Genomic DNA, 14,744 nt, shown 5'->3' with positions numbered 1-14,744 from the left:
CAAAAAACTGTTAGAATAAATAAATTCATTATAGTTGCGAGATATGCAAGATTCAGTTGCATTTCTATACACCAACAGTGAACCATCAGAAGGAGAGATTATGAAAACAATCCCATCTGTAGTTGCATCGAAAAGGAAATATCTTGGGGTGCCTGGGTGCTCAAGTGAATATCCAGCTTCGGCTCAGGTCATGATCTCACGGTTTGTGGGGTCAAGCCCCACATTGGGCTCTGTGCTGACAGCTCAGAGCCTGGGGCCTGCTTCAGATTCTGTGTCTCCCTCTCTCTGCCTCTCCCCCTGCTCATGCTCTGTTTCAACTCTCTCTCTCTCTTTCAAAAATGAACATTAAAACAAAAGAATAAAATACCTAGAAATAAATTTAACCAAAGAGATGAAAGACCTTTCAGTACCCCAAAAACTATAAGGCACTGATAAAAGAAATTGAAGAACACACAATAAGTCAAAAGATACTTTACACTCAGCGACTGAAAGAATATTGTTAAAATGTCTGTAATACCGAAAGCAATCTACAGACCTAATGCAATTTCTATCCAAATTCCAGGAGCATTTTTCACAGAAATAGAACAAATAATCCTAAAATGTATATGGAACCACAGAAGACCCCAAGAGTCTTGAGAAAGAACAAAGCTAGAGGCATTGTGCTTCCTGGTTTTGGACATACTACAGAGCTACGGTGATCAGAAGTGTACGGGCATAACACAGACACACCACAGGCCCATGGGATGGAACAGATAGTCCAGAAATAAGCCCATGCACATGCGGTTCATTAACTTATGTTGAAGAAGCCAAGACTGTATGATGGGGGAAACGGCAACCTCTACAATAAATGATGTTGAGAAACATGTGCAAAAGCATGAAGCTGGACCCCTAGCTCACATCACACCCAGGAATAACTCAAAATGGATTAAAGACTTGGAGGTATACCTGAAGCCATAACACTTCTGGAAGAAAACACAGGTGGTGAGCTCCTTGACATCAATTTTGGCAATGATTTTAGATTTGACACCAAAAACAGGCAACAAAAGCAAAAATAAATAAATATGACTACATCAAACTAAAAACTTTCTGCAAAGTAAAGAAAAACTGTCAGCAAAATGTTAAGGCAACCTACAGAGTGGAAGAAAATATTTGCCAACCACATATGTGATAAAGGATTAATATCCAATGTATAAAAAAACCCCTCCTACAATTCAATAGCAAAAAACAAAAACAAAATGTACCAAAACCAAACAAAAACAAAAAACATAAATAAATAACCCCCCCAACCAATCTGATTAAAAAATGGGCAGAGGATCTGAATAGACATTTTTTCCAAAAGAAGACACATAGATGGCCAACAGACACATGAAAAGATGCTCAACATCACTCATCATCAGGGGAACGCAAATCAGAACCACAATGAGATACCACCTCACACTGGTCAGAATGGCTAGTATCAAAAAGATAAGATATAACAGGTGTTGGCGAGGATGTGGAGAAAGGGGAACCCTTTCCACTGTTGGTGGGAATGCAAACTGGCGTAGCCACTGTGGAAGAAAGTATGGAGGCTCCTCAATTACATTAAAAATAGAACTACCATATGATCCAGCAATTCTACTTCTAGGTATTTATCTAAAAGAAACAAAAACACGAACTTGAAAAGAGATATGTATTCCTATGTGGAATGGGAATTCCACATGGGAGCAAACTAAGTGTCCGTTGATGGATGAACAGATAAAGAAGAAATACACACACACATATATAACATGATATATAAATATATATACACACATATATGTGATATATAAACACACAGACACATATACTGTGATATACACACACGCGACATATATACACACATATGTGACATATATACATACTCATAATGTGATTATATATACACACATGTGATATATACATACATATAATGTGATATATACACATACACACATGTGATATATATACACACATATATGTGATATAAGTATATACACACATATGTGATATATACATACCACACACGTAATATATACACATACACACATGTGATATATATACACACATATATGTGATATACGTATATACACACATATGTGATATATACATAACACACACATATAATGTGATATATACATAACACATACACATAACATGATATATACACACACAGTGATATATATATACACACATACATACACATATAATGTGATACACACACACACACAACGCAGTATTAGCCATAATTAAGAAGGAAAACCTTCCAGTGTGACAACATGGCTGGGCCTTGAGGGCGTTACGGTAAGTGAAATAAGACCAAGAAAGATGACCTCATTTAGATGTGGACTCTAAAACAAAACACTGAACTTACAGAAAATGGATTGGTGGCTGTCAGAGGTGGGGGTTAGGATGCTGAAAGGGGTCAAAGGCTCCACCTGCCAGTTATAAGGTAAGTCCTGGGGAGGTAACGCACAGCACGAGGACCATAGTTAACAATACCGTGTTGTTAGAGTAGGTCTTAAAAGTTATCATCATGAGAAAAAATACTTGTGTAACTACGTGTGGGGCAGATGATACCTAGGCATACTGTGGTGCTCATTCCATGCCGGGACAAACATGGAATGCTGTATACCTGAAATCAGTACAATATCACACACCAGCTATATCTCAACTAAAAAAAATCTCGGACACTTGAATCCGCCGCTTTAATCACCCCTTGCGGTTTCCTGGTGTGGTGCCATCCACCCGGCAGACCTCCTCCACCGGGGGGCCCGTCTCTCCTTACAGCGATTCTCAGACGGAGCATTTTCCGATTTGGGGTGCGCACTGCTGGTCCCGGCGTGGGCTGACCCGCTGCGTGTGGGTGTGGGGCTGCCCCCTCATCGCTCACCTGCACCACCGCCTTCCAGGTGGAGCGCATGGGGCCAAGTTCAACACTAGGGACTAAGAACGCCTCAGTCATGCACTAATTAGGCACCAACTCTCTCACCTTGTCGGGGATGCTGTCCTTGTCCAGGTTTACCAGTTTTTTCAGGAAACCGGTTTCTGAGAGCAGCAGCTTTGCCGAGGCCCAGTTGGGTTTCTTCTGCAGAAGGATGCACACGGCGTTCATGACCATCAGCACGGGGGCGGGAGGCCGCGTATACACCCTATGGCGGGAGGGAACCCCATCAGCCTCGCGACGGAAACCACGAGGCTGTCTCAGCAGGCAGTGCCCACAGATGTCTGACAGGCACTGTCATGCGACTTCCCTTTGGGGACCTTGAAACAGTCGGGTTCCATGTATGGGTACTTTTGCTTTCAGAAGACGAAATGCACGAAACCTAAATATGCAGAGCCACCGAGAGAGAGGGTGGTTCTCAGCAGCGTGAATGCGCTCAGGGCACCGTTCCTCAGGGTCAGAACCCTCCCGTCCCATCCTGTCCCATGTCAGGTGCTAGTGACGATGTGACAGAAACCAGCCCACCCCTCCCCTTAAATATGTCGTCTGACTTCTCTTCATCCTGATCTCTAGTCTCCACTGTGAAATCACTGAAATAATACCGGGCGGGAGGGGTGCCTCCTGGGTGGTTAATAACATGATTATTAATCAGAGGTCACCTCCTGCAGTGTCTTAGGCCGCCAACAGGCCCCTGCACCAGAAACGGGAAGGGGACACTCCAGAGAGCCAGGGGTCAGGACAGTAGTCATAGGGAGCGAGTTTCGGTGAAAAGACATGAGGTGGTAGTTGCTAATCAACAGCCTTTGGGACTTGGGAACGGAAGGGCAGGTCCATCGTGGTAGTGGGTCTCCCCCCATCACTTCCCAAAAGAAGGCTGGCAACGAAGCCAGTGTTACGAGGGCAACATTGTCTACAGGGGTCACTGAGAAGGTCACCCTGCCTTAAATTTCATCATTAGAGATTCATCTTTGTTCTCTTTTATAGTGTCCTTTTAAAACAGATATTTTTCAGGACTAACTAACTAAATCATTAACACTTTGTTTAGAACTAATTTATCAGATTGCTTTTCTGAGATTCTCAGTATGAGAATGATCATTACAGAGGAACTAGCGAGAGAGAGACAAGGTCCACAGAGGAGAAATGAGAGCTCCAAAAACAAGATTTCCTCAGTTTTACCTATGTTTATTTAGTTATTTTGAGAGAGAGAGAATGACTGAGCATGAGCAGGGAAGGGGCAAAGAGAGAGGAAGCTCTATGCTGACCGACGCAGAGTTCATATTCAACGAACTGTGAGATCATGACCTGAGCTGAAAATCAAGAGTCAGACACTCAACCCAGGCGCCCCTGCCTCTTTGTAAAGCAAACATAATAGGAAAAGAGTCAGGTTGACATTAAATGTATTATCTATAAAATTTTAATATAAATTAAAGAGAAAATAGATTGAATTGACTATAGTTTCACCTACATGTCACCTTCCAGAAACAAATATCTGATTCCAAGAGAGACCTACTGGCACAGCAATCTGCTGTAAAGCCTCATTACTACAGCAGTAAGTTGCTGCAATCTGCATTTTCTACTGCCTCTCTCTCTTTTTAGTGGCTAACGCTGCTAGTCGGCAAAGGTCAGTGCTGTCACGGGGTCCTCATTTGCACACTGCTACTCCCAGAACGTACTGGACTGGGGTCCGCTGGGCGCCTCTGCCGCACATCCCAAGAACAGCAACAATGATCATATCACAAGGCTTCCCGCTTACCTGGCACTGGGATTGAAGAACCGTACCGTAGCCACATCACAAGGGAGAATCTTAGACAAGCACCCCCACCCCCTGCCAAGGCACGAGGAAGGAGTCCCAAGGAGGCTGGTTTGCGGTACTGGGGGAGGGGGAGGGACTGATGGATCCAAGGACACCTGTCAGCACTGAAGTGACTTGAGCACCTGCCTCAAGCCTGCCTCAAGCCAGACTCCGTTCTGGGCACTTCACATGTTTCAACTCATCCAACCTGTCATTGCCGCTGCATAAAAGGGAAACTGAGGCACAGAGCAGCCCTATAAGTAGAAAGCCAGGGTCCCAACCCAGGAAGCCTGGCACTAGAGCTGTGTGCTTAGCCCCCTTCGCACCTGCCCCGAGAACCCGGCTACCAGTAAATTGGGCTGGGCTCCTTTGGGAATCTCTGCCAGGGAAAAGCCAAGCGAACAGGACTTCTGGGACACGGCCAGAAGGTGCAGGGGGTGACACTGGGGAGGCCGGGGCATGGATACTGTCCCACCTGACCCAGGCTACCCCCTTGCGCTCTTAGGCCACAGCCATCCAGGCGTTGGGTAACCCAGGAGGCACATTTCTGCCCCAGACTCTGGTGCTTCCCATCCCTCCTGCAGACACCCGCCTGGTTCACGTACAAATCTCATGCAGTTCTCCGCTTCCGGGCCACCGCGCCGCCCAGACCACCGCACCCTCAGCGCCCAGACCGGGCCGGGCTGCAGGGCACTGAGCACGTCTGCAGAGTGAACCTGTGAGAATGCATTCCCGGGAGCGAGGCCAGAGAGTTCAACGAAGTCAAGAGTGTCTTTTGCTCTGCTTGTCTCTCCCTCCCTCCCTCCCTCTGTGTCTGACTGTCAGCTATTGGGATGAAAGTCAGCTGCAGGGATGAATGTCAGCCGCGGGGATAACTGTCAGCTGCGGGGATGAATGTCAACTGCAGGGATGAATGTCAGCCATGGGGATGACTGTCAGCCGTGGGGACCAGCCTCCCGGCACCGTGTGCTCTTCTCTCCGCAGTCACACGGATTACAGGCCCCTCATCTGTTGTCTCTCTTCTCATCCCCAGAGTTAATAATGCTGTAAATATCACAGTGGATTGGTTCACTCCTGCTTTCTTAATTGAAATACTACTTTACCTGGGGCACCTGGGTGGCTCAGTCGGTCAAGCATCCGACTTCAGCTCAGGCCATGATCTCGCTGTTAGTGGGTTCAAGCCCTGCACTGGGCTCTGTGCTGACAGCTCAGAGCCTGGAGCCTGCTTCTGATTCTGTGTCTCTCTCTGTGGGCCCCCCTCCCCTGCCCACACTCTCTCTGTTTCTTAAAAATAAATAAACATTAAAAAAATAAACTACATGTTCTACTTTTCCATAAATAATGGGAAATGGAAGCCATTGGAGCAGACAGCATTGCTGTCTGCTGGCCACAGGCCTCTCTGGGAGCATCTCAGCCGAAGATCGGAACTAGAGACGTAGGGTCAGGTTTCAGACCTCGGCGCTTCTCATTTCTCCTCATATGACCCTTTGCATTTGTCTTTCCTGGCCTTCCCGCATGCCAGGCGGCTGGGCCTGGACACAGGGCAGTGGGCCCCAGGGGCACCTCGGGGCCCCGACCAGCGCTGCTGCATCAGGCGGGGGCCTCCTGGGCACGGGCAGTGGCCCCACAAGCGCCAACTCCCCACCTGTGGGACCGCGTCCACGGCACACAACGCCCCGGGTGCACATTTAGGTCTCAGACGGGGATTCGGTTCATGACCAATAGTGCATCATGCAGTTTACCTGGCAGTCAGTTTCCCAAGGCGACAAAAGATACCAATGCGCCTTCAGGGCACGGAGAAGGTGCAGGGGGTGACACACACAGTGCACAATCTAAAGGAGCCAGGATGGGACCCGATCTGAAAATGTCTGAATACAGACTCATAACTTCTACCATGTGTTTATGCTTCATTTTGAGCGTTCCCGACTCAGAACAAACTGAGGTGCATTACCTTAGCTCGGCGACGTCAGCTCTATCCAGAGCACTCAGGGCCATGGTGGCCTTGTCCAGAGCAGGCAGCACGCTCCTGATCTCTCTGGCGGTTTTCTGCAAAGGTCAGAAACCCCCATGGATGTGTGAATGAACAGGGCTGCATGGAAGTGTTTATACGCCGTGCATGGTCACCTCTCTGTATACTTCAGTTATTGCAAAAGCTGTGTCGGGTTGGAATGACTTCCAAATGCTTTTACCGATCCTGCCCCAGCTTTCCTGGTCATGTGACCTGAGGTACTGGGCCAGAGGTCCTGTTGGAAGAGCAATTTATCTGACAGCAGGTAGCGGAGGAGAAACAAGGTTGGCAATATACACATCCAGAACCCGGGTTTTCTGTGGAAAGTCCTTCTGTTTATCTGGAAGTGGGGGGTCAGGTTCTCACCGACACCTACTCAAAGTGGAAGTTCATGCCTACGTGGCAACTCCGGATAATGCAGCACACAGTACTCTAATCTGCCACTCATGTTCTGCTTTTCTGGATAGGAGGTTATGCAAAGAGAATGCATCAGAATTCCTAAGTTTTGCAGAATAGTGACTGTGTTTAAGAAGACGTTTTGGGGGCACCTGGGTGGCTCAGTCGGTTAAGCCTCTGACTTCGGCACAGGTCATGATTTCACATTCGTGGTTTCAAGCCCCACTTTGGGCTCTGTGCTGACAGCCTGGAGCCTGCTTCGGATTTGTATCTCTCTGTTTCTCTGCCCCTCTCCCTCTCATGCTCTGTCTCAAAAATAAATAAAACATTAAAAATTTTAAAAAAATCTATAAAAAATTTGTCAGAAAAAAAAGATGTTTTTGTCCCCCTAAGGTCAAGAACAAGACAGGGATGTCCACTCTCACCACTGTTATTCAACGCAGTATTGGAAGTCTTAGCTTCGGCAATCAGACAACACAAAGAAATAAAAGGCATCTAAATCGGCCAGGAGGAGGTCAAACTTTTACTCTTTGCAGATGATATGATACTCTATATGGAAAACCCAAGATTCCACCAAAAAACTTCTAGAACTGATCCATGAATTCAGCAAAGTTGCAGGATATAAAATCAATGCACAGAAATCGGTTGCATTCCTATACACCAACAATGAAGCACCAGAAAGAGAAATCAAAGAATCGATCCCATTTGCAGTTGCACCAAAACCCATAAGGTACCTAGGAATAAATTTAACCAAAGAAGTGAAAAATCTATGCACTGAAAACTATAGAAAGCTTATGAAAGAAATTGAAAAAAACACACACAAACGACGTATCAGATAAAGGGTTAGTATTCAAAATCTATAAAGAACTTATCAGACCCAACACCCAGAAAACAAATAATCCAGTGAAGAAATGGGCAAAAGACATGAATGGACACTTCTCCGAAGAAGACATCCAGATGGCCAACTGACACATGAAACGATTCTCAGCATCGCTCATCAGCAGGGAAATACAAATCAAAACCTTAGTGAGTTACCACCTCACACGTGTCAGAATGGCTAACATTAACAACTCAGGAAACAACAGATGTTGGTGAGGATGCAGAGAAAGACCATCCCTTTAGCACTGTTGGGGGGAACACAAACTGGTAAAGCCACCCTGGAAAACAGTATGGAGGTTCCTCAAAAAATTAAAATCAGATGACCCTCCCCTATGACCCAGCAATTGCACTACTAGATATTTATCCAAGGAATACAGGTGTGCTGTTTCGAAGGGGCACATGTACCCCAATGTTTATAGCAGCACTATTGACAATAGCCAAAATATGGAAAGAGTCCAAATGTCCATTGATGGATGAATGGATAAAGAAGAGGTAGTATAGATATACACAATGGAGTATTACTCAGTGATCAAAAAAATGAAATCTTGCCATTTGCAACTATGTGGATGGAACTAGAGGGTATTATGCTAAGTGAAATTAGTCAGAGAAAGACAAGTATCATATGACTTAGCTCATATGAGGACTTTAAGACACAGAATAGATGAACATAAGGGAAGGGAAGCAAAAACACAATAAAAACGGGGGGGGGGGACAAACCATAAGAGATTCTTAAATATGGAGAACAAACAGAGGGTTGTTGGAGGGGTTGTAGGAGGGGGGAATGGGATAAATGAATAAGGGGCATTAAGAAATCTACTCCTGAAATCATGGTTGCATTATATGCTAACTAACTTGGATGTAAAATAAATAAATAAATTAATTAATTAATTAATTAATTTAAAAAAGACATTTTGGGATATCTCAATAAAATGTGAGAAATTACATGTTCCTTACACAGGTATATGTGAAAGGTGCCTTATTTTATAATTTAAAATTTTTATTTATAAATAAATAAGACAGAAATTTGCAGACCATAACACAAAAGTGATTGTTAAAATCCATAGAGATTATATTGAATCACAAGCAAGATGCGATGAAAATTCTCAGGTCATACCAAAATCAATAGTTTATTAAGAGGAAAAAACACATTTAGGTAACCATCTGGCTCATGTCTGTTTGATAATCCAGCTCATGAAGAAGAAGGCGTCATATAATCACACTGGAAAATTTCAGGCTCTGGTGCAGTTTACAAGAACTAGTGACATTCATGAAACAGATATCAGAAAACAACTGAATACATTGGTAGAAAATTGGTAACGAATGCCTTCAATTCACATGACATCTAAAACTACTCACCGCCCAAGAAACCTCGAAATGCGAGTTTGCTTACACCCATTGAGAGAGACATTAGAAATATTCATGACGTCATCAGCGACGAGTTATGAAATGGAAGGAAAGTGCCCTAAACTAGCAAAGATGAAAGCCACACTATTGTGAGCTGTGCCGACCACCCCACAGGAACGACACCCCGATTTTCAAGCGGGGACCCGCTCAGTCTGCAGTGGAAAGTGCGGGCGAAGCCTCTCGGGCACCTAAGGCAGTTACTCAACATTGTTATGTTACTTTTCTAGGTTTTGTGATGCTTGTAATAATTCTCAGCTTTAAAAATTTTGTATTTCATTTAATGTTTTTCTTTTCTTAATAAGTACTTTTACGTTGAATTGTGAACGAGTAACTTGAGATTCTAAAACACACACCTTTGAAACCGTGTCAGCATCCGGCGTACAACTGCGACCTGCCCGGGGCCTTGCTGCCCTGTGCTGGGGCAGACACGGAGCACCGCAGAGCCCAGAACACGGACTCGGCTAGGTCCATTTTTTCTCAGCTGGAAGGCTAGAGCCTGAAGTCATGCCTGGCAGGGCCCGAGGGAGGGGGGAGGCCCCACTGGGAGGGCTGGCAGGGGGTGGCCGGGACGTCTGCTTGTGCGCCCGCGAGGAAGGGGGTTCGCTCACACCATCGAGTGTGCAGTAAGCCAGCCCTCAGAGCAAACAGTGTCCTGGAGGCTCCTGAGAGAAGGGGAGCCTGGGGGACACGAACCTGGAGGCAGGAGGGGTGGCTGCTCCTCGTTTGTCCTGTGCACGAGGCCCCCCACTCCACTGCCACGGCCTAACATGAACACGGCGATCTAATCTGAGATGTGTGTTCACATCCACTGCGGCTCGTGATGCACCCCCACCCCGGGTGCTGACTGACGCCCGCTAGCCATGGGGGCTCGTGTGTGTAACTTACAAATAGGCACGCAGATGGCGGGGACAGGCCTACATGTGCCTTTGCCCTGATGGAGCTGCTCGAGAAACCGCTGCCCGTGGGAGACGCGCACAGCTCTGCCTTCACGTCCTCTGAGCAGGTGCACCCGGCAGCCCGGAAGAGTGGGGGCTCCTGGCCGATGGCTGTACCGACCTGACTCCTGCCCGGCTCTCACCGGAGGGGGGCAGGGCTCGGCCAGTCAAGCCAGAGGGTTAAGACTGCTTACATGGAACTAGCGGTGATGGGTGCCTGGGGCCCCTCCCGCAGGCCACGTGTGTCTGATGTGGCGCAGACGACTTCCTGCCGTGGTGACCTGGATGGCCCGGCCTCTCTGTCTCCGGCTGGGGGTGCTGCTTTCTCACGGTCAGGGATCCCGCATCTCTGTACGCCCAGGTTCCTTTGCAATAAACACTCATTGGGGTAGGAATTAAAAGTGTCCACGCTTGAGTACAATAAAGAGCAGTCAGTTCAACCTTCAAATTCTGGGGTTAGGGGGTAATGTTGCAAATCCCCTAGTAACCATCATGGATCATATCTTAGTTTTACCTGCGCATAATCTTCCACAATTCTTACGTCTTCTGCCATAATTTCCTCATCTTGTTTAACGAGCATCTGAACTTTCTCGACTACTTGTGAATCTTTCTGCAGTCTTTTCACTAGGGCTTCCTTATCCTAATGAAACACACAGTTCTTTGGAGGATGGATTTTAAGAGACACGGCATCTCTTTTTTGAAGAGAAATTCATTCAAAGAAAAATTCATAAAGCTCATTTCATTATTACAAAATATATCAAAATCAGCTTGAAATATATTCGGCCAACAGACTGAACTAGAAAGGATGACCACAGCAAAGATCATTCTCTTGCAACACACGTAAAGAGTGGTAAGTACAATTCTTATTTTAACTTATTATTATTATTTTAAAAAAAGTGGCTTCACACCCAGCATGGAGTCCAATGATGGGGCTGGAACTCATGACCCCGAGATGGAGACCTGAGTTGAGATCAAGAGTCGGATGCTTAGGGGCGCCTGGGGGGCTCAGTCAGTTAAGTGTCCGACTTCAGCTCAGGTCATGATCTCATGGTTAGTGAGTTTGAGACCCACATCGGGCTCTGTGCTGACAGCTTGGAGCTTGGAGGCTGCTTTGGATTCTGTGTCTCCCTCTGTCTCTGCCCCTCCCCCACTGGGGTTCCATTTGTGTCTCTCTCTCAAAAATAAACGATAAAAAAAAAATTGGGCACTTAACCAACTGAGCTGCGCAGGCAGTGTGAGAGGAGTGATTTTAGAACACCCTGCACCATGCAAGTAACCGCAGCACCAGTCGGGTTGACTTAATTAAGAATGACGGAATTTTTCTATGTGAGCTTTTACTAGTTATATGCCTGTCATCACAATTAATTATTAAAATACAACAATGTTACTATTTTGCTATCACTGTTATCGTTTTGCTCATTTCATGGTCAGAAAGCTGAGGCCAAGAGGCTCTGGGCTGTGTGCACACGGGGCGGTGCTCTGAGCCGCCTCTGCCGAGTGTGAGCGCCTCTTTCCCAGCATGTTCATATTCAACCACTTTCACAAGAGGTTTTGAGCCAGACGCACCTTTGTGTTCTGTTCTATCTGGGGGCCGAGAGTCAGGAGCTCCTCCTGCATTTCTGTAATGAGAGACGTGGCCTCCAAGACCTTGCTGAGGCCCATGTGCAAACGACTCCTGCGGGAAGAGGGGTCACAAGGTGAGACAGGACGGAAGGTCAGCAAAGCGGGTCCATCGTGGCCACGTACCGAGGACGGCTGGTGAAGGGCTCGATTCCTTGCGGCAGCCTCTGGACACCTGCCTCTAGGGAGGCTTTTCCCCCTTGGAAAGGTAGATTCTGGCTCATTTGCTTGTATTTGTATCTTTCTCTTTTCTTTTCTTTTACAAATAAAAGCACCGATTTATTTATTCATTAACATTTAAAAAAATATTTGTTTATTTCTGAGAGACAGAGAGAGACAGAGCATGAGCAAGGGAGGGGTAGAGAGAGAGGGAGATACAGAATCCTAAATAGGCTCCAGGCTCTGAGCTGTCAGCATGGAGTCTGACATGGGGCTCAAACCCATGAACCATGAGATCATGACCTGAGCCGAAGTCATACGTTTCATTGACCTAGTCCCCCAGGCACCCTTAAAAGCACCAGTTTTAAAAAGACACGGGTTTCTGATTTGGCCTCAAAGTCTCACCTCTTTGTATGCATCTCCCTCCAGCGTGACCTCAGTATGTAAGCAAATGTATCCATGAATTGCAAGAAGCTGTTGGGAGTGACGTAATGATGCTGTCCAGTCCTCTGAAAGTACGTTGTGTTCAAGTCTTTTATGCTTTTGTGGATTTGGACACATGCTGGGGCGAGATTTTCCTTTAAGTCCTGCAAAAATAATAATTTTCAAGAATTAAGAGAAAGCAATCTAAATACGCACCAAGAAAGGGGAAACTGAACACGGTCAGGAACCTGAAAGAGTCTGAGGTGCAGGGCGGTCGATAAAGAGCCTGGGCAAAGGGGACCAAGAACACAGAAGATTTAGGGGGTTGGATGGTGTCGGGGGGACAAGGCAACAATACAGCCAGTGACCAGTGACCCCTCCCACTGGGCCTGACCCGCATCTCGCCTATGGCCATCCGATATGGCCATCCGAGCATTCACGGAGGCGCTGTCATGGCCAACGTTCGTGGTGACGGGCCGACTGACTGACTGATATCTCCCATCGTTCTTTCTTAAAGTGGGTTATCAATTGTGAGACGCAATTTCACTTCCTTGAGTGAAGTAAGGCTGTGAAAATATGAGGCCTCAAAGGATATACTGATATGCTGGGTGGGAAAACCAGAGGAGAAAGAGTGCCAGGCTAAGTTTTGGGGAGAATTCTGTCTGAGACACAAGCTGGGGTCCACCCCCAGCCCACAGGGTAGCTGCTTCCCGGTCACCTTCCACCCAGCTGGCTTCACATGGACTCTACCCTCGGCCTTTCATCTGGTGGACGCTTGGCTAGCATGGCTGCGAGCCCTTTTGTGGGGGCTGTGCCGAGTTTCAGGGGCTGTGCTTTTATGGCCTCCTTTGTTACAAAGTTTGGGTCACAACAGAGAAGATGCTTCCTCACGGTAGCCCACGAATTCTGAGCGAATGCGGTTTGCTGCTCACACAAAGGCGTCTCCGGGGAACACAGAAGGCTGCGGCCACCTCCCCCCGCCATCTGGCTCGCTACCCAGAGGCTGCTCCCCTCCAAGGACACCTGCTGTTTCCCGGGGGACGCGGGAGCGGGGAGCCCCGGGCAGTGAGGAATCTGGGCATCTTTGAGGTAGGACAGACCAAAGGAGATAGGGAATGGACAGAGTCAAGACAACTGGCCAGCCAGTCTCACGGTTCTGCCCGCCTAGGAGCCACTGCTCCCCGGGACGTCACTGGAAACTTCCCCTGTGTCAGACTTTCAACTGGGGCTGTATTTACCTCCCTGCTCTCCAAATCCACCTTCTCTCTTAAGACAGAATGGGCGGCAGTGAGGAGGGCTTCCTCTGGCCACCTCTCGTACCAGTCCACCGTGCACGTGGTGACCATGGAAGAGTGCTTTTGGCAGTGCTGGCGGAAGTTGTGTCCCGTGGGGCTCACCGTCATGAAGACGTGAAGATTTTTATGTATTCTCTGAAAAGCAATAAAAACTCAAGTTGTTAACGTGTAACCTGCTGCTATGGGAAAAAAGGTTGTGTTGAAAGTTCCATGTGAAACTCATTGTTCCCGTTCTTTACTTAATGGGCGGAGAGGAGACTGAGAAGCACGGTGCTCTGTGGGGCCCGGAGTGGCCCTTGCATAAACCTGAACTTGGGAGGGGGTGTGGTGGTCGAGTTCTGCTCGGCAGGGACCTCAGGCCACACATGGGGTGCTGCCGCCCCCGTTCTCTGGGGTGCTGGCATTCCGGGTGCACAGAACGTCCATGGGAGAAGTGGGCGATGGTGGAGAGCTGAGAGGCGCAGAGAGAAACAGGGCCGGGTGGGGATGGGGTGCCCGGGGGGCAGCCCTGAGTTCCCACGGTGGACGGATTGGAGCCCCTGCCATCCTGGGGGTCTTGGACAAAGCGCTAGTTTCTATGACACCCCCTTGCAGCTTCCCCCCAGAGGGCCTTGCTGTGGGCTACTGTTCCCGGCTTCTTGCAAGGCTGGCCTGGGTTCAGTCTCCCTCACTTCCAGGTGTTGCTTTAAAGAAACACGTGACTGAAAGCAGCTGCGGTCAGTCAGCGTTCAACACAAACAGTCCCGTTTGAGCAAAGCGACGGCATGTCCGCATGTCAAGGAGCCTACTGTGCCCAGGGAGTGCGCTAAGGCTGGAAGAGCAAAGTGCATAAGATTCTCTCCCTGCCTTTTCATCTCTCGAGAACTTAGAAAAGCAAGTTAAACCAGTCAGTGCA

The 14,744-nt window shown here is 47.5% G+C and overlaps 1 protein-coding gene across 1 annotated transcript in view; it reads right to left on the bottom strand.

Moving 5' to 3' along the window:
- Window positions 1-14,744, bottom strand: part of DNAH14 (dynein axonemal heavy chain 14) — a 293,617-nt gene that overhangs the window by 76,255 nt on the left and 202,618 nt on the right. Inside the window, exons 57-62 of the mRNA XM_039235797.1 lie at window positions 13,793-13,984; window positions 12,537-12,718; window positions 11,919-12,027; window positions 10,867-10,992; window positions 6,682-6,776; window positions 2,987-3,146 (exon numbers count right to left, since the gene is read on the bottom strand). Of these exons, the coding sequence (XP_039091728.1) occupies window positions 2,987-3,146; window positions 6,682-6,776; window positions 10,867-10,992; window positions 11,919-12,027; window positions 12,537-12,718; window positions 13,793-13,984 (864 nt within the window). The remainder of the gene's footprint in view (window positions 1-2,986; window positions 3,147-6,681; window positions 6,777-10,866; window positions 10,993-11,918; window positions 12,028-12,536; window positions 12,719-13,792; window positions 13,985-14,744) is intronic.

The sequence above is a fragment of the Hyaena hyaena genome, unplaced genomic scaffold (genome assembly GCF_003009895.1).
Source record: "Hyaena hyaena isolate Hyena2069 unplaced genomic scaffold, ASM300989v1 scaffold_103, whole genome shotgun sequence".
In the NCBI taxonomy this organism is placed as follows: domain Eukaryota; kingdom Metazoa; phylum Chordata; class Mammalia; order Carnivora; family Hyaenidae; genus Hyaena; species Hyaena hyaena.
The sequence above is the reverse complement of the archived record's forward strand: the minus strand, read 5'-3'. Positions and strand labels throughout refer to the sequence as shown.